The sequence below is a fragment of the Neophocaena asiaeorientalis genome, unplaced genomic scaffold (genome assembly GCF_003031525.2).
Source record: "Neophocaena asiaeorientalis asiaeorientalis breed wild unplaced genomic scaffold, Neophocaena_asiaeorientalis_V1.1 scaffold296, whole genome shotgun sequence".
NCBI classification, from domain to species: Eukaryota; Metazoa; Chordata; class Mammalia; order Artiodactyla; family Phocoenidae; genus Neophocaena; species Neophocaena asiaeorientalis.
The window spans coordinates 2,495,769-2,521,216 of record NW_020175084.1 but is presented as its reverse complement, the minus strand read 5'-3'; the positions used below and the strand labels follow the sequence as shown (position 1 = coordinate 2,521,216).

The window sequence follows — 25,448 nt, the reverse complement described above, 5'->3', positions numbered from 1 at the left end:
TACAGTATCAGGCAAGTTACGTTAAAAACACTGTGCTTGGGGACAGGCAATGTAATGAATAGTCCATCGTTGAGACACTAAACCAGATTTCTTGCTAAATAAATATTTCTTGTTTATCATTATTGTTTCATTAATTTATTGCATTTAATTCATAAATATTTTTGTATATTCTATTTATATAGTCATACAAATTATACATAACATACACCATATATTGAAATTATACTTATTTTATTTTTGTATTCCTTTCTGTGTCTTTCTATAACTTTAACAAAATGGTCATTGAATTTGAAGGCAACACAACCCAACGACCCAGTCATGGATTGGGTTTGATTAGAGTGGATTGGATAGAGTGGAATAAAAAGATGGAAATCATTTATTATAATATGTGATTGCATTGCATATCCTGCCCCAGGTTGTGGTTTTGCTACTGCTGATGACTGTGCCTTCAAGGGTCAGGTGCTTCACGACATACCAAGAGAAACACAGAAGGGTTTTGGATTGCACGAAATATAGCAATTTACCAGAAAAGAAAAAAACTAGGGTCTTTTTGTTGCTTTACCATTGAGACTATTTTATATATCTTTTAAAAAAAAATTTAGGAAAGTATTTTTAGAAATTAATGAGCTTGAATAGTTTTCAAGATGTCCCAGAGACATGATTTTTATGTTCTTTCCTAGCCTTTAAGATGGCCTCTATGTTGTCTATCAGTTCAGAAATTTAAGAGAAAAAATTCATTTCTGTAATTATGAAAAGAATAAAATTGATTAAAGACAGGCCCTATCAGATCACCTCCATCATTTTAGCATCCGAAAAAAGGTTGACAATATACCAGCTCTAACTGACTCTGATGTTAAAATGGAAAACCTCAGCCCTTGCCCTGATTCCAAGGTAGATGAAGTCCTATGGTCCATGAGGATGCTCCCCTCTGCTCAGACCTCATCCTCTGAGCTCTTTCTCCCTTAGCCTTTCGTCAGCTCCTCCTTTTGACACTCCATCCTACTTTGGGCGCTGTTTACGTGCCTTGCTTTAATCGGAATGACTTCTTTTATTCTTCACTCTCATTTAGTTCATTCTTACACCTCCTCAGATCTTACCCTGAGCATCATTTCTTCAGAGAAGCCCTCCAACCCCTGAATTAGTCCTTTCTTGTTATTAGATGGCACCCCAAACGTTTCCTTATTACTATTCACCACATTTGTAATTATATACTTGTGTTATTATCTACTTTCTATCTCCTACTCCCACTAGATTATAAATTATGAGCAGGCTAGAATATTCCTTTTTATAACGCTTTAGGGTCCTAGCCACTGTGTTTTCTATAATGCCTGTTACAGAGAGGTTATGCAGGAGATAGTTGAGGAAATCAACCTAAGAGTCCAAAATTGAGAACTGAGATGCCCATTGTCCCAGCCCATGTAGATTTGTGAAGTCAACTCTGCTTTTATGTCACCCTTGAGGCAAGAGAATTGTCACTGAGGCAGGAAATCCTGGTGCCTTTATCCCAGCTTCTGAAGGAATACCCCTCAGCGACTTGTCACTTCCTGCAGCAGAGTCTGGGATTGGAGTGTTTGTTCCCACCACTTACAGAATCCCTGACCTTGCTCACCACCACTCTTCCCACTTCTTGGGAATCAATTGACCTTTCACGCCCTGACCACCACTCTCCTTCCCACGCTCTTGTTCCTCACCCCCAAAACAAAGCAAAGCAAAACAAAACAAACCCAAACCAACCGCCTCCTCCTGCCTCTACTGTCAGCCATCTTCATGGATTAACAGAGAGATACAGAGAACAAAATATAAATTAATATTTCAGTAAATTATCCTATCACTCTGGTATTCAGCAGAGAATAAAAATAAATTTTACACAAAGGACACATTACGTTTTCAGTGTTTATTTTTGTAGCACTTCCCTTCTCTTTCTAGAAGACTGTAAGGGTCACCAACTATCTTAGAATATCAGACAAGCAATCATTCTGAGATCAATCATCTTCAAAGTGAGTTTTTCTTAAACAGTTAAAACATACTAAACTTCAGGTGTTTATAACCAATCACCAATATCTTCTAAAGAATAAGAAATGAAATTAGGATCTATAAGTAATTAAGTTTGACATTGAATATATATAGACACACATATGTAAATTGGGTGTTTTTTGGTGCATTGTATTATATTTTATTATAAATCTGGTATATATATTCTCATTGTTTTAGAAAAATAACACTTTTGCTTAATATCAAATACACACAAAAGAAAAATGCTTGCATTTTTGAATATTTTCAAACCACACTGAGGATTCCAAGTGTCTCTCTGGATCCCTCTCTTTTCCACCTGTGGTAGCGTCTAATAGGTGTTACCCAAGCATGTGCTTCTTGAAAGCTGGATCGACTAATTCAATTGTCAACTCATTTAGAAGTCTGACTCTTAGATGTATACTTGATGAAAAAATTAACCAAACGGTATGGAGTTCACTCCGTAGAAACTCTTTACACTTCTACCTCCACAGCAACACAGATGTACACACAGTGGCATCACTTCTTAAACTGTATCTCCGAGAACTTCCAGAACCAGTTATTCCTTATGCCAAGTATGAGGATTTTTTGTCTTGTGCCAAACTACTCAGCAAGGAAGAGGAAGCTGTAAGTCCATGCATTTATTTCTTAAAAAGCTATTGTTTGGGTTTTTTGTCAGTGTTCTTAGTCTTTAATCTGTAAAGTTTCCTTTGTCCCATGCTTGGATTGTTTTCCACTATTCTAAGTATTGACATCACACATATTTAGATTTTACACACACAACGCAGGTCCCATTTTTAATCCTCTCTCTGATCAAAAAGAAAAGTACAGATGAATAAATGAAATCAGCACTGCTTGCCACTTTGCACCCAAATGCTAAAAATCAGAAGGACTCTCACTATATTAAAGCTACTCCTTCCCCCAAACAACCTTATTACAAATAAGGCAAACTTCCCTTTTCAGTCAATTGTGAACAAATGTTAAAAATGTTAAAAGGGCTTCACTTAAACATGTTTCTCCACAAATAGTGCTTACAGAGATATTTGAAATGCTTCTACATCTTTTGAAAATATTTCTGAAATGTTTTCTGTGATAGTGGCAAGTTTTCAAGACAGTATCCTTCACTGGTAATATGTGAAACTAACTAAAAAAAAAAAAAAAAAAAAGGCTGTATGCCCATTTTCCATGTGCTTTAATTCCAAGACCAACACTTAGATAACATTTATTCTCTTCTTTATATTCAGGGTGTTAAAGGATTAGCAAAGCAGGTGAAGAGCTTGCCAGTGGTCAATTACAACCTTCTCAAGTATATTTGCAGGTAAGAATTGTCCTAAAGACAAAACTAGGGCTTCCCTGGTGGCGCAGTGGTTGAGAATCCTCCTGCTAATGCAGGGGATGTGGGTTCGAGCTCTGGTCTGGGAGGATCCCACATGCCGCGGAGCAACTGGGCCCGTGAGCCACAACTACTGAGCCTGTGCGTCTGGAGCCTGTGCTCCACAACAAGGCCTCCATAGTGAGAGGCCCGTGCACCACGATGAAGAGTGGCCCCCGCTTGCCACAACTAGAGAAAGCCCTCACACAGAAACGAGGACCCAGCACAGCCAAAAATAAATAAATTAATTAAAAAAAAAAAAAGACAAAACTAAATTTGAGACGACTGTATTTAGCCTGACACTAATTTACTTTTGACAGTGAATAAAAATCACTTAACTGCTCTGACCTCCAGTGTTGGCCTCTATAAAACTGAGGTTTGACAAGGTGATTTTTTTTTTAAATAAATTTATTTATTTATTATTTATTTTTGGCTGCGTTGGGTCTTCGTTGCTGCCCGTGGGCTTTCTCTAGCTGCGGCTAGTGGGAGCTACTCTTCGTTGTGGTGCGTGGGCTTCTCAACAAGGTGGCTTCTCTTGTTGCGGAGCACGGGATCTAGGGTGCACGGGCTTCAGTAGTTGTGGCACATGGGCTTATAGCTGCTCCGCGGCATGTGGGATCTTCCCAGACCAGGGCTTGAACCCGTGTCCCCTGCATTGGCAGGAGGATTCTTAACCACTGAGCCACCAGGGAAACCCTTGACAAGGTGTTTTCAAAAGTTTCTCTGAGCACTAAAATTGTTTGATTTAGTAATTTGCTGTTTCTGAAGTCTCTCTGGCCTCTACATATTAAAGATATGTTGCTTTGAACTTCCATCCAGGTTGTTTATAATTGTACCATGTACCATTGTTTAACAGAAGGAGCGTGTATCCTATGAGAAAGATCTGCCCAGGAGTCCAGATTCTACCACTGACTACTTACATGTCTTTATGCAATATTCTTATCCTCTTTGAGACTAAAGATCCTAATAGGTAAAAAGGTAGTGAAAACACATATTTCACACAGCTGTTTTAAAAATTAAAGTATATTTTAAAATTTTATATACCTATACATTTATACATATAGTGAATGCTAATATTAATTTTTTCCATTTCTCTCAAGACTCATTGAAAAAACATTGTAACTCAATTCTGCTAGAATAATAATTGTGCTTCACAAAGCTCTCTCTCAATGACCATGTTTAATGTCAGGGATGCTATGTACCATGTCTGTGCCCCTATTTAAAAAATCAAGTATGTACTATTGAAACATATTAAATTTATTTTTTTTTAATTTTATTGGAGTATAGTTGATTTACATGAAACATATTAAATTTAAATAAAGAGATTAATGATTGGCACTACAGGTCATTGTAAGGTATTTTAAACGATAGCTTCCCAGTCCATTTTTAAATAAAATTAAAATTTTTAATTCAGTACAGTGCATCATTTACATGTGTTTTTGCGTCATGATTAGATAAATGTACAGCTGACTGTACTATGGCATTTAAGACTCATGCCAGACACTGTGGAGTTCATTGTCAACTGTAATTGAGTAGGAATTCCAGAACCTCCTGCCATACTTTTTCTGGTGATGGTTAGCATTCAGGAAACAAACAAGACCTTAGGTTTCAGAATTAGAAAAAGCAAGAAATAGTTTCACAGATAAGATAGACTTATTAACATAGAAGGGTTCCATCCCAAGTTTTTGAACTAATTCAAGCTATTGTAGTGGATAAGAAAAGGATGACAGTCTCTTAAGTAAAAGGGAAAAAGGCTTTTTGGAGAACAGTATTGCAAGTCTTTATCTCCACAATAGAAAACCTTAACTTCTCTTAACACATTTAAAGCAGACTTTTAATTTCAGCTATTTCAAATAAGAAATAGTAGTTTGACTTTTTGCCCTTCAGTTTTGCTATAATTAGGCTGTATAACAGTAGTGAACATGTGGAAATAGGCACTTTTTAATTTTTATTTTTGGCCACGCTTGTGGGATCTTAACGGCAGTGAAAGCATGGAGTCCTAACACTGGACCACCAGGGGATTCCCAAACAGCACCTTTTAAAAAACTCATGGTATAGTAATCAAGAGTTCAGACTCTAGCATCAGATCACCTGGATTCAGATCTCAGCTCTGCAAACTCTGTGTTCTTGGAGAAGATTCTTACCTCTCTGGTGCCTCATGTGTCTAACCTGTAAAATGGAGATAATGGTATTTACTTTACAGAGATGCTTTGAGAGTTTAATAAGTTAGCACGACTGACACATAATAAAATATATTATTTTAAATAACACATAAAATAGGTTAAAATTTTTTTCATCACTTCTTTGTCTCATTAGTACAATTAGTAAGTGTAAGGTCGGATCTTAACAAACGGCACCGCGAAACAGAGGAAAGCTTCAAGTGAGCTTTATTAGGGAGCGCTCCCGGGGCGAGGTTCACTGGTCCGAGAGAAAGGGGCCAGAGAAGTTGCACCCAGGCGAGGTTTGGGCAAGATTTTATAGGGGAAGAAGGGAAAGGGGTGTGGTGAATCTGGGAGGGCGCAGGGTATTCCTTATTTGGTGGTCTTTTCGGGTATCCTGGGGGACTGTTAGTCCCGCTCCTCGAAAGGCGGGAAGGCTGGGCCGGGTGCAAAGTCCCCAGGTCAGTTCCTGGAACTGGGTGGTCCGGAAAGTCTCCAGGTCAGTTTCTGGAACTGGGTGGTCCGGAGAGTTTCGGTCTGATGCAACCTGTAAATCTAATTGTGTTCCCCTGCCTCGGGCCAGTTGGCCTTACAGTAAGCCATGAATTAATAGAAGTTCTTGTAGAAACAAAGAGGGGATGGGAAATGAAGAAAAGCTGAAAAATTACAAAAACAATCTCTGCTATTAAAATCATTTGGGGATAGTGGGAAGCAGCCGCATAGCACAGGAAGATCAGCTCAGTGCTATGTGACCACCTAGAGGGGTGGGATAAGGAGGGTGGGAGGGAGGGAGATGCAAGAGGGAAGAGATATGGGAACATATGTATATGTGTAACTGATTCACTTTGTTATAAAGCAGAAACTAACACACCATTGTAAAGCAATTATACTCCAATAAAGATGTTTTAAAAAAAAATCATTTGGGGAAAGGGCTATTTCATGCCTCTAATTCGTTAGCACCTAACAAGTTAAAACAATTTGTGCTTGCAATTTTCCATATCAGTAGAACTGAGGTTTTATTTTAAACCATGTTTGATCTCATTTTTTAATAGACTATAAATTCGAAGCTCACAAATTACTCCACAAAGAGAGTTGATTCCTCCTCTCTGAAATAAGAGATTGTACCAGACAATCTTATTTATAGTTCTTGAATTAAATATATATATAAATTTAATATTTTATTTAGGGATTGGAAAGAAATTCATATTCTTGAATCTCAAGTCCACATTAGCATTATCCAAACACTCTTGTTCCTGTGACTGACAGGGAAACCAAGCCAAGCCAGGCCAGAGCAGATATTTGATATGATCCCTTATGAGTTTGATCCTTAATAATTTGCAATATACATTCTGCACATTTGACAGAGAGATGTTTGAATTCCTAAAGAATTTTGTGTCCATAATCATCTTTGAATGTACTCCACTTCATAAATTTCCTGATAACCCATTTTCTTCCACTAACAAGTTTGATCCCATTGTGTTTTGTTCATACTCTTGCACCCAACAGGTTCTTGGATGAAGTACAGTCCTATTCTGGAATTAACAAAATGAGTGTGCAGAACTTGGCTACTGTCTTTGGCCCTAATATACTGCGCCCCAAAGTGGAAGATCCTTTGACCATTATGGAGGGTAAGTAAATTATTATCTTACACCCTCATCAATAAAACTGTCTCTTTGTTGTCCTGAACCTATTCTCCTATGAGGAAACTAGGGAAATAAGTGAATCCATGGTAACTCCATTCATGAACTCAAGTTCTTCAAATACAAAAACTCCTCTTTGGGAGTCAGACATTTTTTTTGGAGTTTACTGAACATAACTTACCAAACGATTCCTTAGGAGTTTTATAAGAATAAATGGAACTTACATAAGTCATCTGCAAAATATCACACAAAAATGGGAAAAAATCTAATTCACTTTTTGAGTCCAATGCAATTTTCAGGAAATTCAAATAGTTACTATTTTAAGTTAATGTATTTTTATTAATTCTGGTTTTATTTGACGAATTTCAAGAGGCGGAAAATATGGGCCTTTGTAAGATAATGCTGCTTATTTACCTTGGGTTAAACATGAAGAAATTCTTCTTTTCTATATTACAAAATGCCTCAAATTCATTTCCACAATGAACTGTTACTTCTGTTTATTTCCAGCAGGGCTCACTGCTTGAGTACTTTTCTTACCTGTGGCCATCAGTAGTACTGTTGATGTGCAGGTCTTGCTGAGCTGAAAGAGTAAGGTTAGAGGATGGAAAACTCATTAAGCAGCAGAAAAGAGAGAACTAGACATAGATATTGTTCAGAGATCTGCAGAGGGTATTCCTCAAGTCTTTGCCTAAGAATTGATTTATGCTTGCACTAGAGGACTCTACACTAGTTTCTGGGAGAGAGTACCAGAAATCAGTACTCTGAGCCATTCCTGGGCCTTACACCAAGCTTGAAATAATTGTGTTTCCCGTAACCAGAGTAGAAAACCCTGACATTGAGACATTGTATCAAGACCTCAGAAAGGTACTACCTTGGTGATAATGTTAAAAGTTACAGTCTCTATATAAAGTTTTTAAAAGAAATCCCAATGATTCAATAGAGGTTTGGGGAAGAAAAGGAGGAATAGTTGGAGCACAAAGGATTTTTAGGGCCATGAAACATTATTCTATCTGATACTGTAATGGTGGATACATGATATTATGCATTTGTCAAAACCCAGATCTCACAAAGAGTGATTTCTAATATAAACTGTGGACTTTAGTTAATAATAATAATAATGTGTCAATATCGGTTCATCAATGGAATCTAAAACTGTTAAAAACCTAAAACTGCTCTAAAGGTTTCACATTAGAAACTATGCAATTCAAAAGAACATGGATCGGTCTTCCCTGGTGGCGCAGTGGTTGAGAGTCTGCCTGCCGATGCAGGGGACACGGGTTCGTGTCCCGGTCTGGGAAGATCCCACATGCCGCGGAGCAGCTGGGCTCGTGAGCCATGGCCGCTGAGCCTGCGCGTCCGGAGCCTGTGCTCCACAACGGGAGAGGCCACAACGGTGAGAGGCCCGCGTACTGCAAAAAAAAAAAAAAAAGGACATGGATCAAAATAAATCCTATAAATGTAAAACAAATCCAACTTACCTTCAAACCCCTAACTGTATAGCAAAAAAAGTCCAACAGAATTTAAAAATATTTTTTCCAAATTAAAGCAGTGTGCTAAAAAAGAAAACATATGTTCCCCTAAGACTTATAGTCAATGTTTATGTCACTTTATCCATAATAGCTCCAATCTGAAGACTGATCAATTGTCCTTAAATTACTGAATAGATAAACACATTTTGATACATCCAGGAAATGGAATTCTACTCAGCAATAAAAAGAATGAACTACTGATACATGGATAACAATATGGATAAATGACAAAAGCATTATGCTAAGTGAATAATGCCTAGACACAAAAGACTTCATACTGTATAATTGCATTTATATGAAATTCTAGAAAAGAAAAAACTGTAGTGACAGAAAGCAAATCAGTGGTTGCCATGGACAGTGGATTGGCTACAAAGGGACACAAGGGAATTATCTATATAATGATTAGGTGGTGATTAAAGGACTGTCATTTGTCCAAATTTATCATATACCTCACAGATATCTTGTACATGTGCAAAATGAGACATGTACAAGGTAATGTATTGCAAAAAATACAAACTGAATCTACATTTCAATAGAATGTTGCCATACATATGTATTTTAAAGTGCCTAGGTACCTTCAAAGGAAAATTGAATTCTTATCCAGTTCTTATGAAAAAAAGTGTCCCATAATATGGTATTTAAGTTCAACCTGTATAAAATTATATGAGCCTGGGGAATTGTTGGAACATGTAGTCCAGTGGGACTCCCAAATCTGCTTGGACTCTTCAGAATGGACAGGTGATTATAACCACTCTGACCTCATTTATTTCGGCTTCATGTTTCTTATTAGCATTCTAAGGAAGAGAATGACAGAGAGGGGAGAATAAAAAGGAAAAAAAGATAGTGCATATAATGACACATACATCATTATTACTACCAGGCTAGTCTGTCCTAAATGGCTATAAAAATTGAAAGGAAGTCACTTTGCAAGAAATGATTGCCATTTACTATTCTGGAAACTAGATGAAAGCAAAGCCTTCCAAGGTAATAGAAATATATTTCTAAATCTCTAGGGATCTGACACTCACTCTATAATCGTGGCAGGCATACACTGGCATAGTTCTTCACATATTTCATCATGGAGACCTTGAGGATATCTCTCTTCAATTAATTAAATGCCCCACATGGTTCACAACTGTGATAAAAAGCAGTGATGTTTCTAAATTGCTACATAATTGATATGAGAATCCAGTTTTCTACAAGCCAGTCTTAAAAATATTAAATCCAGTTATCATCCATAAGTCGGTCTTAAAAATATTAAAAGTATTTGCAAAAATGTGAACAGTGTACCTCTTCTCCTTACTTCGATTGTTTTTAAAAAATAAATACATTGTTTTTATTAATATGTAAAAAAAAAAAAAAGCAGTGATGTTTCACATGTTAATATTCCAGTGATGGGGAAAGCTCAGAAGTTACTAAAAGAGAAAAGATAGATATAGAATACCATTAATTTCATTCAGTCTTTTTTCTTCCATAACTCCATCATAATTGATGATTCAGTAGATAGTTGTCTTTTATTTAGTTTCTTATTTAGAACAACACCGAGTTTACTTATTATTACTACAGTTTTAAATCCAGCGGCTGTTCTAATTTCACTTTTACATGTAGCTGTCCAGTTATCCCAGCACCACTTATTGAAGAAGTTTTCTCTTTCTCCATTGTTTATTCTTGGCTCCTTTGTCATAAATTAGGTGACCATGTGTGTGTGTGAGTTTATCTCTAGGCTTTCTATCCCGTACCATTGATCTATATTTCTGTTTTTATACAGATACCAAACTACACCGTAGTATAGTTTGAAGTCAGGTAGCCTGATTCCTCCAGCTCCATTTTTCTTTTTCAAGATTGCTTTGGCTATTCGGGGCCTTTTATGTTTCCATACAAATTGTAAAAGTTTTTGTTCTAATTCTGTGAAGAAGGCCAGTGGTAGCTTGATAGGGATTGGATTGAATCTCTGTCCATTTTATTGGTATAGAGTTGCTTGTAGTAATCTCTCATGATCCTTTGTATTTCTGCAGTGTCAGTTGTTACTTCTCCACTTTCATTTCTAATTCTGTTGATTTGAGTCTTCTCCCATTTATTCTTGATGAGTCTGGCTAATGGTTAATCAATTTTCTTTATCTTCTCAAAGAACCAGCTTTTAGTTTTATTGATCTTTGCTAATGTCTCCTTCATTTCTTTTTCATTTATTTCTGATCTGATTTTTATGATTTCTTTCCTTCTGCTATCTTTGGGGTTTTTTTGTTCTTCTTTCTCTAATTGCTTTAGGTGCAAGGTTAGGTTGTTTATTTGAGGTGTTTCCTGTTTCTTAAGGTAGGATTGTATTGCCATAAAGTTCCCTCTTATAACTGCCTTTGCTGCATCCCATAGGTTTTCGGTCGTCGTGTCTCCATTGTCATTTGTTTCTAGGTATTTTTTGATTTCCTCTTTGATTTCTTCAGTGATCTCTTGGTTATTAAGTAGTGTATTGTTTAGCCTCCATGTGTTTGTATTTTTTACAGATTTTTTCCTGTAACTGATATCTAGTCTCATTGCATTGTGGTCAGAAAAGATACTTGATACGATTTCAATTTTCTTATATTTACCAAGGCTTGATTTGTGACCCAAGATATTATCTATCCTGGAGAATGTTCCATGAGCACTTGAGAAGAAAGTTTATTCTGTTGTTTTTGGATGGAATGTCCTGTAAATATCAATTAAGTCCATCTTGTTTAATGTATCATTTAAAGCTTGTGTTTCCTTATTTATTTTCATTTTGGATGATCTGTCCATTGGTAAAAGTGGGGTGTTAATGTCCCCTACTATGATTGTGTTACTGTCGATTTCCTCTTTTATGGCTGTTAGTATTTGCCTTATGTATTGAGGTGCTCCTCTGTTGGGTACATATATATTTACAGTTGTTATATCTTCTTCTTGCATTGATCCCTTGATCATTATGTAGTGTCCTTCTTTGTCTCTTGTAATATCTTTGTTTTAAAGTCCATTTTGTCTCATATGAGAATTGCTACTCCAGCTTTCTTTTGATTTCCATTTGCATGGAATATCTCTTTCCATCCCCTCACTTTCAGTCTGTATGTGTCTATAGGTCTGAAGTGGTCTCTTGTAGACAGCATATATAAAGGTCTTTTTTTGTATCCATTCAGCCAGTCTATGTCTTTTGGTTGGGGCATTTAATCCATTTACATTTAAGGTAATTATCAATATATATGTTCCTATTACCATTTTCTTAATTGTTTTGTGTTTGTTATTGTAGTTCTTTTCCTTCTCTTGTGTTTCCTGCCTAGAGAAGTTCCTTTAGCATTTGTTGTAAAGCTGGTTTGGTGGTGCTGAATTCCCTTTTATTTCTTTTTCTTCTCTGATTGCCATGGCCAGGACTTCCAAATCTATGTTGAATAAGAGGGGTGAGAGTGGACATCCTTGTCTTGTTCATGATCTTAGTGGAAATGCTTTCAGTTTTTCACCGTTGAGTATTTGTTGTGTGTTTGTCATATACGGCTTTTATTATGTTGAGGTAGGTTCCCTCTATGCTCGTTTTCTGTAGAGTCTGTTTTTTAAACATCTTTATTGGAGTATAATTGCTTTACAATGTTGTGTTAATTTCTGCTGTATAACAAAGTGAATCAGCTATATGTATACATGTATCCCCATATCCCATCCCTCTTGCGTCTTCCTCTCACCCTCCTTATCCCACCCCTCTTTGTGGTCACAAAGCATCAAATTGACCTCCCTGTGCTTTTGGGTGTTCAATTTTGTCAATATCTTTTTCTTCATCTATTGAAATGATCATATGGTTTTTATTTGCTAATTTGTTAATATGGTATATCACATTGATTGCTTTGCATATATTGAAGAATCCTTGCATTCCTGGTGTAAATTCCACTTGATCATGGTGTATGATCCTTTTAATTTGTTGTTGGATTCTGTTTGCTAGTTTTTTGTTGAGGATTTTTGCATCTATGTTCATCAGTTATATTGGTCTGTAATTTTCTGTTTTTGTGATATCTAACATCATACATAAAAATAAGCTCCAAATGGATTACAGACCTAAATTTAAGACCGGACATTATAAAACTCTTAGAGGAAAACATAAGAAAAGCACTCTTTGAAATAAACCACAGCAAGATCGTTTTTGACCCACTTCCTAGAGAAATGAAAACAAAAATAAACAAATAGGACCTAATTAAACTTAAAAGTTTTAGCACAGCAAAGAAAATCATAAACAAGATGAAAATATAACCCTCAGAATGGGAGAAAATATTTACAAATGAAGCGATGGACAAAGGATTAATCTCCAAAATATACAAACAGTTCATGGAGCTCAATATCAGAAAAATAAAGAACCCAATTAAAAAGGGGGCAGAAGACCTAAATAGACATTTCACCAAAGAAGACATACAGATGACCAAGAGGCACACGAAAAGATGCTCAACATCACTAATTATTAGTGATGCAAATAATTATTAGTGCAGCAAATAAAAACTACCATGAGGTATCACCTCACACCAGTCAGAATGGCCATCATCCAAAAATATACAAACAATAAATGCTGGAGAGGGTGTGGAGAAAAGGGAACCCTTTTGCACTGTTGGTGGGAATGTAAATTGATAGAGCCACTATGGAGAACAGTATGGAGATTCCTTAAGAAACTAAAAAGCGAGCTACCATATGACCCATCAATCCCACTACTGGGCATATACTGTGAGAAAACCATAATTCAAAAGGTCACATGTACCCCAGTGTTCACTGCAGCACTATTTACAATAGCCAGGACATGGAAACAACCTAAATGTCCAACAGTAGATGAAAGGAAAAAGAAAATGTGGTACATATAAACAATGGAATATTACTCAGCCATAAAAAGGGATGAAATTGGGTCATTTGTAGAGATGTGGATGTACCTAGAGTCTGTCATACAGAGTGAAGTAAGCCAGAAAGAGAAAAACAAATATTGTATGTTAACGTATATATGTGGAATCTAGAAAACTGGTACAGATGAACCTATTTGTAGGGCAGGAATAGAGACGTAGACATAGAGAATGGACATATGGACATGGGGCGGGGAGAAGGGAGGGTGCGACGAATTGGGAGATTAGGTTTGAGATAAATACACTACATAGAATAGATAGCTAGCGGGAACCTGCTGTCTAACACAGGGAGCTCAGTTTGGTGCTCCATGATGACCTAGATGGGTGGGATGGTGGGGGTGGGGGGGAGGTCCAAGAGGGAGGGTATACATATAGCTGATTCACTTCGTTGTACAGCAGAAACTAAAAACATTGTAAAGCAATTTTACTCCAATAATAAATAAGTAAATAAATAAATCCAGCAGCTGAAATATAGTTGGACAAGTACATGATTTGCAGTGAGAAGATGAAGTATCATATTTGACCCTGGTCACTTATCATCTGTGTGTCCCTGGGCAGAACTGTAACCTCTCTGAACCTCCATTTTCTCATCTGAAAAATGTTAAGTCCTATCTCACAGCCTTCTGAGAAAATTTAGAAGATGTAAGTGAAACATTTCCACCTAACACAGTTTCACAAACTCTAACACACAGAGGAATAATCTGGGAATATTGCTGAAATTCTGATTCAGAAGGTCTGTCTGTGGTGGGTCCTCTGTGCTCTGCTATTGCTACCATTTTGTTATCGTTGGTGTCATCTGGGGGCTGGTTAGAAATGTAAAATCTCATGCCCCACAGTATTTACATTTTAACAGAATCTCCAGATAATTTGTATGAACATTAATGTTTGAGCAGCACTGGCCAGCATCAGACCTAACACACTGCAGATTCCTAATCTAAATATGTTAGAAGTTTTGAATCATTACAGAAGTGTGCAGGATATAGATGAATATAACACATATTTTCCTACTCAAAATTTGACTATACATTCAGAGCCAAATCTTGCCCAGGTGTTGCTTTAAGCTAATGAGTGGCCTCATCCCAAGTCAAGCTTCTACTCTCTGACAGCTACTAGCAGCTATTTCAGTAGATATCTTCATTGTCAAAAGCACTTATCATTTTCTTCACCAAATTTATTTAAGTATTTTAAATAATATTACCTTTACTAACTAAAATTTGTTTCCCTGTATTTATTTATCAGAGACTACTCTTAGGAGCTTTTATCAACACGGTAAAAGAAACACAGTTGACAAACCACATTAATATAGTTCAAGCCAAAGCAAAGATGATTAATGCTTTCATGAGCCTACACTGCTTTATTGTGGGTATATGAATAAAATTCTTAAAAAGATTCTTAGGGGGTTGGGACACCTAAAGTTGTGAAACTAATTTAGAAGCTTAGTTAGTGGTGGTGGCCTATTTTAAGGGGTGGGAGCAGCCCAGCATGTAAGTCAGTGAGGAATATGTGAAAATATATTTTGAGATTTCAGCTAATATGCCATAAAACCTGATAAATCCACCAATTTTTAGAAAGAATATTACTGCTTTTTATGATAGATTAACCTTTCTATCCACTGTTGTCTGAGTTATTTTTACTATCTGAAACTTGTAAGGTATTGATTTGTAATCATACTTTGCAGTGAATAATATAAATATAAGGATCAAATGAGAACCTTAGCATTTTCATTTGTGTAAGAGAATTATTTTCTTTCTTGAAGGTCTTCTCTTTGTTTAAAATGCCCTGAAGTGTTGATATTTCTTGTAGAGCAGATTTGCTATTGGCAAATTCTCTGTTTTTGTTTAGCTAGGAATGTTTTATTTGTCCTTCATTTTTGAAACATAGGTTTGCTGGATAATATAATTCTGGCAATGAGAATGATGAAAAATCAGCTGATAATCTTATTGAGAATCCATTATACATGAGTTGGTTATCTCTTGCTGTTCTCAAGGTTCTCTTTAAGACAGTTTGACTGTGATGCATCTAGGTCTAGATCCTTTTGCATTTAGCTTGCTTGGAATTTGATGAGCTTCTTGAATGTGTAGACTCATATTTTTCATCAAATTTCTTCAAATTCCAGCAACTCTTTCTTCAAATATTCTTTCTGCTCATTTCTCTTTCTACTCTCCTCCTACTATTACGCCTATGCTGGTATGCTTGATGGTGTCCCACAGGTCTCTGAAGCTCTGCTCATTTGTCTTTATTCCTCTTCCTTCTGTTCCTCAGACTGAGTAACCACAGTTGTCTTCAGGTATGCTGATTCTTTCTTCTGCCTGCTCAAGTCTGCTGTTGATCCCCTCTACTGATTCTTTTCATTTCAGTTATTGTACCTTTCAACTCCAGAATATCTATTTGATTCTTTTCTACACTTTCAAGCTCTTTATTGATATTTGGCAAAACATTATTCTCACTTTCCTTTGGTTCCTTCATTTATTAGAAAACATTTAAAATAGCAAATTTAAAGTCTTTGACCAGTGAGTACAGTGTCTGGGTTTCCTCAGAGTCTGTTTTTTTTTTTTCTTTCCCTTGTATATGGGCCATGTTTTGTTTATTTTTTGCATGTAGCATTATTTTTTTGAAAACTGCACATTTTAAAAATAATATAATAATATGGGAACTCTGGATATCAGATTCTTACCCTCCCTTTGTTGTTGTTGCTGTTTGTTGTTTGGCTTTTTAGTGAGTTTTCTGAACTAATTCTCTAAAGTCTATATTATTTGTCATCCGTGGCCACTGAAGTCTCTGCTTGGCTTACAGTTGTCAGCTAAGGATTGAACAAGGATTAAAAGACTAGAGCTAATAAGTCTCCCAGTCTTTACCAAGACACTCTGTGTTCGTGTTGGGGCAAACTTTCAACACTCAGCCAGGCAGGTTACAACTCTGCTTTAGCATTCAGATCCTTTTTGTGCAGAGCCTCAAGATCAGTCAGAGGTGAGAGCTTGGGGACTTCTCAGTTCTTTCCTGAGCATGCATATAGCCCTAGGCATGCACAGAACCCTAAGCATGCATGTAATCTTCTAAATTCTCAGGAATAAAGCAGAGCTTTTCAACACCTCCTATGGAAGTCTCTTTCCTCAGATTTTTCTTCTAAGCTTTTTGTTTAGCCTATTGTTTGTCTTCAACCGTTATCCACTTGCTTCAGGCAAACATGATTTTAAATGAAAGAGCCCCTAATTGTTTTTGACAAATGGCCTTGAGAAATTGTTGCTCACCCTGGTCAAATTCTTATTTAGATAAAATGAAGACAAGCCTCTTGAGTGGCATCTTCCAGGGAACCACCAAGCAAGTAAAATAATGACAATTCTTTGGGAATGGGACTTTGAAGGATTTCCATCCCTGCTTTTCCCATTCCAGTGGCTGCCAGACTGCTGGTTCCCACTGTGATTGTGGGCTGTTGGTTTTCAAGGCCACTGCAGAGAGGAGGATAGGAATAGGATGAGTTAAAATACCACAGTGCTTGCTATTCTGTACCAAGATTCAATGATTTTATTTTTAATAAACACTCTCCAGATTACAACAAGCCTTTAATTTCCAAAGTTCTGCAAATGATGATTCAGAATATTTTTGTCAGTTGCTTTTATGGAGGAGAGGATTCTTGTAGGTCTTTATTACACCATTTTGGCTAATGTCACTTAAAATGCCCTGAAGGTTTCGAATGCTGAGCAAAAGTTGTATGGAACTTCATTGTCTTGCTATATTATAAAGACAGACCATATATCCACTGGAGATTTTATAGGGTTCCACTTTGAGATGCCACTACAAATGTCTTGATAGTTTGAGGCAATTGTCTGATGAGAGATAACAGTGACTTCCTCAAAGAAAGATTTTTCCTAATTAAATGTTAAACTTCCAAGAAATGTGTGACAATGAAGAGGCTGGTCTTTGGAACTAATTAATTCTGGGTTCAAGCCCTGCATTTTCTCCTTAATAGCTTTGGGATGCTGATCAAGTTACTTAACTTTCATAAGACAGTGATAGATAGAACAGTATCTATTCATAGATTTTTTTTTAAATCCAACTACACTAACAAAAGTAAAGTGCTTGGTATAGTTCATGTTAAATGCTCAAGAAATTTTAGCAGTTAATATTGCTATAGATAATATTGCTATTATCATCATTAAGAATATAGTTTGGCACTGCTAATAATAATGCTGAATGTTCACCTGAACTCTTTAATAACTCTTTAAGAGTCACATTCAAAATAAGAAATAAAACTGTTTCACTCATACTATTTTGTTTTCTGTGCAATTCCAGGCACTGTGGTGGTCCAACAGTTGATGTCAATGATGATTAGCAAACATGATCGCCTCTTCCCCAAAGATGCAGAGTTGCAAAGCAAGCCCCAGGATGGAGTGAGCAACAACAACAATGACCTTCAGAAGAAAGCCACCATGGGTCAGCTACAGAACAAGGAGAACACTAATACCAAGGACAGTCCTGGAAGACGGTGCTCTTGGGACAAGTCTGAGTCTCCCCAGAGAAGTAGCATGGATAACGGATCCCCCACAGCTCTATCAGGCAGCAAAACCAACAGCCCAAGGAATAGCGTTCACAAACTGGATGTCTCTAGGAGCCCCCCCCTCATGGTCAAAAAGAATCCCGCCTTCAATAAGGGCAGTGGGATAGTCACCAATGGGTCCTTCAGCAGCAGTAATGCAGAAGGACTTGAGAAAGCCCAAACCACTCCCAATGGGAGCTTACAGGCCAGAAGGACCTCTTCCCTGAAGGGGTCTGGTACCAAAATGGGCACCCACAGTGTACAGAACGGAACGGTGCGGATGGGCATTTTGAACACAGATACCCTCGGGAACCCCGTGAATGGTCGCAGCATGAGCTGGCTGCCCAACGGCTACGTGACCCTGAGGGATAACAAGCAGAAAGAGCAAGCTGGAGAGTCGGGCCAGCACAACAGACTCTCCACCTATGACAACGTCCACCAACAGTTCTCCGTGATGAGCCTTGACGACAAGCAGAGCATCGACAGTGCCACCTGGTCCACTTCCTCCTGTGAAATCTCCCTCCCTGAGAACTCCAACTCCTGCCGCTCCTCCACCACCACCTGCCCGGAACAAGACTTTTACGGTGGGAACTTTGAGGACCCCGTTTTGGATGGGCCCCCACAGGACGACCTTTCCCACCCCGGGGACTATGAAAACAAAAGTGACCGGAGGAGTGTGGGTGGTCGAAGTAGTCGTGCCACCAGCAGCAGTGACAACAGTGAGACCTTTGTTGGCCACACCAGCAACCACAGCGCACTGCATAGTTTAGTGTCCAGCCTGAAGCAGGAAATGACCAAACAGAAGATAGAGTATGAGTCCAGGATAAAGAGGTGAGGAAAATCTGGAGCCCCAAACTGCCAGAGAGGGTGTGATAGCTTTCTAATATGAGACAGGCTCACCCAGAGGGTAAATATGCTGACTCCAAAGTCAGAGAGCTGGGTAGCTTCACCATTTGTAAGCTGTGGGACTTTGGGAAAGCTCACTTCATCTCTGTGAATCTCAGCTCCCTAATGTGAACATTTTAAATTCTAGCAGTATCTGCCATGAAAGCATGTAAGAAATCATTGCACATTGTCCCTGGCATAGAGCAGTTGCTCAGTAATACTATCTCTTGTCAATAAATGTGTGGATTTGTGTTCGAGGGCTGGGGAGAGGAGCGGAAGGGGATGAGTGCAGAACAAGGAGTCTGTTCTCATAGGAAGAGGATGAAATGAGGATAAAGAGACGTTGGAGAAATAAACAGATCTTTATTGTTCATTTTTTCCTTTGCTGAATGCTGGGAGAGTGTCTGTTCTCTCCCAAGCTCAGACCCAGACCCCAAGGATTCAGCAGTGGATAAAACAGACAAAAACTCAGCCCTCGTGGAGCATGCTTCCATTCCACTGGAGGAGACAGATAAATAAGTAAAATAGATCTCATGCTAAGTAGAAGACTAAAGCAGGGAAGAGGGGTAAGAAGTGTTAGTGAGGGGTAATTCTAAGTGTAGGGCCTTATAGGAGGTTAAAGAGGCAGCTACGCAGATGCCTGGGAGGAGTGGAAATGCCGTGAGATGGAATAAGTGAGGAGCTCAGAGAGGTACCTTAGAGCTTTCAGGATCATCTTAAGTCTTTGGCTTTTACTCTGGGATTGGAATCCAGGGAGGTTTCTGAGAAAAGTGATGGAATGAAGTGTATTCATATGGACAATGGAAATTGTAGCCTAAGTGGGGAGCAAAACATATGAATTATAAGGAAGCAGTTGCGCTGAAACCTAATTGATAGCAGTTGACGTCTTCTCATAAGTTGACCGAGGTGGCGATGGCTTAGCAACTTCAGAGAAGCAACCTGGGCAAGACATGGGCTATTGGCTGAGCATCCTGTGTTGACAGTACCCCTGACTGCTAGATGCTCCATCATCTTGAAAGGCAGGAATACAGAGAATGGAGCCCAGGATTCACAAATACAACCTTGTGCTGGAAACCTGAACATCAGCACACCCCGCGATTTCATCAAGGTCACAGAATTACAAAACTGATTGTTTTTATGTTCTCCGTTCAGTGTAGTATAAGGGAAGGACACTGCACTCTCAAGAGAAGGCCTGAGGCTCAGTTTAGCCTGAAGTAACCCCTCTAGTGGCCTCAGTCCCAGTCCCAGACTGTGCCTTAGTAGACCCCTTCTTGTTTAGGGTCCTCATAATTAGTGAACCTCAGTCTTTGTCCTGCTTCAAATGCTTCCATGGCTCCAAATCCCATGTGGTTTCATTTTTATATATAAAGTTGACCTTAATGTATTTTAATGTTTCCCATCCATTTATCAATTATCAAGCAAAAAGATATGTATTTTTAAGAGCTATGGTAAAGTAAATATTAAAAAAATACTTCTTATATGTTAGATTGAAAAAGTTACTTTCTTGGAAACAGAAACTTGGTTTGAATTTTCCTATATAATGCTAAGTGACAGGAGGTTTAAATAAGAAGAAAAATGGAGTCATCATCTTATAAGGCTACTCTTCATTCTGAATGTAGTTTTTGGAACCACTGACTACCAAATCTCTGAATTGCTGCCAAGGCATGATGATAAATTAGCACTTAGCACTGAGAAGCAAGAGATAACACTTGAAACTTACCTTAGGATAGGAATACATTATTCTGAATGGTTGCAGACGTACAGGTTCATTTATGAGAACATTGGTGCTACATTTATGTTCTGAGTCTATGGTGCATTTTAGAGACATTGATAAAATAATAGAAGCTTCCAACAGAATGTCATTCATTGGCCTCTTTCACTGTAGCATTTTTACCCATGTGACAAGCAAAGGGAGAGGTCCATGATAAAGTAGGGCAGAGGAGCTGCCACATGACCAAGCCACAGAAATATAAGAAGTAACTGTTCTAGTTAATTCTTGATCATTCCTGTTTAGAATTATACATTTGTCTTTCAATTCCTTTTTAACTCTACCCTACAAGTATTAAGGATAGATAGATGATGATAGATAGATAGATAGAGATAGATAGATAATAGATACGTACATATATACACACATACGTACATACATCCCTAGATAGATAGAAAGATGATAGAGAAATAGATACTATACTTTATCTATCATTGATATGTATGATTTTTAGTTTTTAAACATGTGAGTTTGATGTTATTCCCTCCTCCCTCACCTTCTCCTTTTATCATATTGTGGTCAGAAAAATTCATTTGTATGATATCAATTATTTGGTCTTGTAAGAAGTATTTATTAACTTATTATTGGTTTGGGATTGTATATATGACCAATAGATCAAATCTGTTAATCAAGCTGTTCAAATCTTTTACATTTCTCCTAATTTTCATCAGATAGAGCTATAATTTCTAAGAAAGTTATCTTAAAATTTCCTAATTTTTGTGGATTTATCTATCTTTATAATTTTGTTATATTTTATATTGAATAACTTGAAACTATACAGCTAGATGAATAAAAGTTCAGAATTGTTTATATCTCCCTGATGAATTGATCCTTTTATCATAAAGTAATGGTAATAATGCTTTTTGCCCAAAAATATTTTTTCTCATATTAATATTGCTATATAACTTTTATTTTGATTAATAACATTCTGCTATATATTTCCATTAACTTTCAAACTTTATGTTTCATTATTTGAAGACATATTTTTTTCAGTTCTGGAGTATTTTTATCCATCACCATTTTTGTTTATTTCATCTCCCCATTTTCTCAATTTTCTGTCTCTCCAACCCTTATTAAAGTATGTTGGACCTTCTTAATCCATTCTCCATCTCTGTTAGCTTCTCTTTCTTATATTACATTTTCATCTTTTTTCGTTACGTGAGGAATTCTGGGTAATTTTTCCTCAGAGCTGTTTTCTCATTTATTTATTTTCTCTTCTGATTAATTCTGTCACTTCACTCAGCCCATGAGTAGAGTTTTTGTATTCTCTTTGTCATAAAGAAAATTGATGTTCCAAGCTCTCAGTTGAATCACTTTCAGCCTTCTGCCTCTTTTATACTGGAGATCTCCTCCTCCCCATGAGCAAAATAAAAACCTAGTCACAGCTTCCAGGGCTTCTATCCAGGAACAATACCCCTCATGTGCTTCCATTTACTGTTCTAAATTTGAGTTTCTTCCTTGGTTCTGATAACCTCAAGATGCTCTTTTATTTCTTTTAACCTTGCTATGTATTTAAAAAAATATTTTTCTTATATATTTTTCCAACATTGATCTGTGCTTACAGTGGGAGGGGTTTCTTCTGTTTTCAGCCCAGTCTATTAGATTCTTGGACGTTTCATATGAGTGACTGTTATGTAAAATGCATTAGTATATTTTTTAAAAGGTGTCTTCCTTGGTATTTAAACTTGAGTTTCTTCCAGCTTTTTTAGTTCTAAAATAAGTAGCTTTAGAAAGAAAAGAGAATATATTGTAAAATAATTCTGGGTGACTACCAGGTTTTTATGTAAAAAATGTGATCATGTGGTCAAAATGGCCTTCTAAACTGATTATAGAATGTGACGTTTTAAAAAATTCTAGTTTCTTACAAAGGGAGAGCAGATTCATCTTTAAGTGTTCTTATGATTATCTGGATGAAATATCAATATGGGACTCATTATTTCAAAACAGAAAAATAATTGAGATTTTAATTTGAAAATTATTAAAATAATCAGCTTTCTGAGAGCTACCTGTGCATTAGCCTTTCATATTTCAATAGTATGTCAAATTCAAACATACTCCTGGGACTTTAGCTCAGAATAGGAGAAATTAAAATGTCAGCCATTACCAAGATACATCATCTAATAATCAAGTTCTTACTATTCCTCCTTGAACAACAGCAATAATAAATTATGTTTTGGAACTTAGTGATTATTGGGAAAACTCTGTTTATAGGAAATTATCTAAAATTATACAGTTATCCAAAAGAATGTAGCTATCAACCTATAAAAATATAACTCTAGAGATCTTAAGATATATTAACTTGGAAGGCAGTGAGAATTTTAGATAGTAGGCTACTTAGGTGGACTCCATTGTCACAGAATGTCAGATGAATTACTTATTCAACACATGTAATCTCTACCTCTCTTGTTACTATACGGTGACTGCTGTTAATACCACTTTTATATGATGGGACTCTATATGTCCCAGAGAAGCCCATTCTTAGCAGTTGACTTAACCTTTCTAACAGAGACATTTTCACTATCATTCTTTTTCCTTTGATAGAAAGCAAAAATAATTGTCCTTTTTTTCTTCCAACTTTATCAGACTCCCCCCCCCCCCACCTTTCTTTTAGTAAAGCCAGATTTACATAATGATTCAGGAAGCTTTGTGGTTTAGGTTGCCTCCTACTTCTGCCATTCTGTGCTCCATGACATTGGTCTCTGACTTCTTTTTGCCAAAATTCATTAATTCGCTATCAAATGACAATGAAGTACATTCAAGAGATGTCTTGGGGTCTCAACAAAATGATAGTAAATCATGTTAGGAATCAGTTTAAAAAAAGAATATATATACACCTTTTAATCCGTGGACCTTGCTTCATTGATTTGAAAGGCTCAATCTAATTTCCTAAACATTGCAGAGACAGTTTAGGAAATATTTTTTAGCCCTTTTGAATTTCAAATTAATAAAATTGCTTTATGTCTTATTCCTTCCCCCACCCTTTGTAGCTTAGAACAGCGAAACTTGACTTTGGAAACAGAAATGATGAGCCTCCACGATGAACTGGATCAAGAAAGGAAAAAGTTCACAATGATAGAAATCAAAATGCGAAATGCCGAGCGAGCAAAAGAAGATGCAGAGAAGAGAAATGACATGCTTCAGAAAGAAATGGAGCAGTTTTTTTCCACATTTGGGGAGCTGACAGTGGAACCCAGGAGAACCGAGAGAGGAAACACGATATGGATCCAGTGAGGCTGATTTCTCCCACTGTCTCCAGTGGCTCTGGGGAAGACTCTGGAGGTTCTGGTGGGAATATTATATAGGATCAGGTGGCTGGTCACCTGGATGTACAGAGTTCTAACTGGGGAAGACATATCATTTACAGACATTGCCCATTCATATCTGCAATGTGTACCAAAGTTGTATCATGCCCCATAATGCTACTGTCAAGTGTTACAACTGGATATGTGTATATAGAGTAGTTTTTAAAAAGTAAACTAAAAATGAGAAGCATATCTCAATAATTATTTTATTGCAAGTCTTGTATTTAAAATGTTAAATCAGTATGTCATTGCAGTTTAGCTTGCTTTCAAGCTTCACCCCTTGCACTTAAGCTATTTTTGGCATTGTGTTATCATCAGCTTATTTTATAGATCAATATTTTTATTTCCCCTTTTGCTGAGGAAATGAAAATAAGCAGATATATAAATATATATAAGATGAGTTATTAAAATCAAAAAGAATACTTTGTGGCTGTGCTGTTTGTGCCAATGGACCTTGCCATGACCAAAAAGAGAAATGTAAATAATTTTATAAATTACGGTAGAATCACCAGGAACCTTTGAATTGCTCTGTAAATTCTGCCCTTGACACTGCTCAGTTTTCTTGGTGAGATGCTTTGACACAGGAGATTTTGGACCATGTAAAAAAGTCCCCTTCTCAAGCCCCCTGGTCTGCCTTGCCCATTCCACAGATGTATGTCTCCTATGCAGGATGCACCTTAGATGGGAAGCATGTTTTTTATAAAAAAGAGCATTTAAGCAGTCATGCCTTGAATTACTCTGTCCTTCTACTGGATGGTTATGAGGGAGATTCTTCCTGCCATTGGGAAGTTGAAGAACAATGCTGGCTAACCAGTGCTTACATTGAGCACGTGTCCTCTACTCCAACCCCGGCCCCCCACCTCCCCACCCACAACGCAAACAGTGAAATAGTATTACCATGTCTCTCTCAGTTAAACTGCTAGAGTGTGTGCCATATATTCTGCTTTCACTCAGTCCGGCTGCTCTGTTGTCATCTAGGATTCTTTCAGCACAACAGAGGGTAAAGGCAGTTTGCGGCAAGAGGGAGCTGATGCAGGGGAAGGGGGCCAGAAGGAGGAGGCGACAAGATTGGAAGAAACTATTTTGCTTCTAATTTGTACAGTATTCTCCCCTGTCAAAAACATTTATTCACAATAAATTTAAAATGTGAATCTTTAAAGGTCCAGTTTTGATAAATTTGTGAACATCAGTAATGATAACTTTCTGGAGAAGCCCAGGGCTTCTAATTTCATCTTTTCTCAGATTATCTGCCAGAGACTGAGAAAAATTCACAGTTCGATGAGGCAATGATCGAAATAAATCTTTGTCACACTAGAACAGAAAGTCACAAAAGGTAAAATTGGAAATAAATACTACTTGAGTTTATGGGATTCATGTTGTTTGAAGG

At 37.2% G+C, this 25,448-nt stretch overlaps 1 protein-coding gene across 6 annotated transcripts in view; it reads left to right on the top strand.

The window, feature by feature from the left end:
* Positions 1-25,220, top strand: part of ARHGAP24 (Rho GTPase activating protein 24) — a 488,283-nt gene extending 463,063 nt beyond the window's left edge. For all 6 annotated transcript variants that reach the window (XM_024764196.1, XM_024764194.1, XM_024764195.1 and 3 more), the window contains 5 exons: positions 2,505-2,637; positions 3,255-3,328; positions 7,048-7,169; positions 17,863-18,937; positions 23,747-25,220. In XM_024764196.1, coding sequence (XP_024619964.1) covers positions 2,505-2,637; positions 3,255-3,328; positions 7,048-7,169; positions 17,863-18,937; positions 23,747-23,990 — 1,648 coding nt within the window. In that variant the 3' untranslated portion in view covers positions 23,991-25,220. The remainder of the gene's footprint in view (positions 1-2,504; positions 2,638-3,254; positions 3,329-7,047; positions 7,170-17,862; positions 18,938-23,746) is intronic.
* The last annotated feature ends 228 nt before the right edge of the window (positions 25,221-25,448 follow it).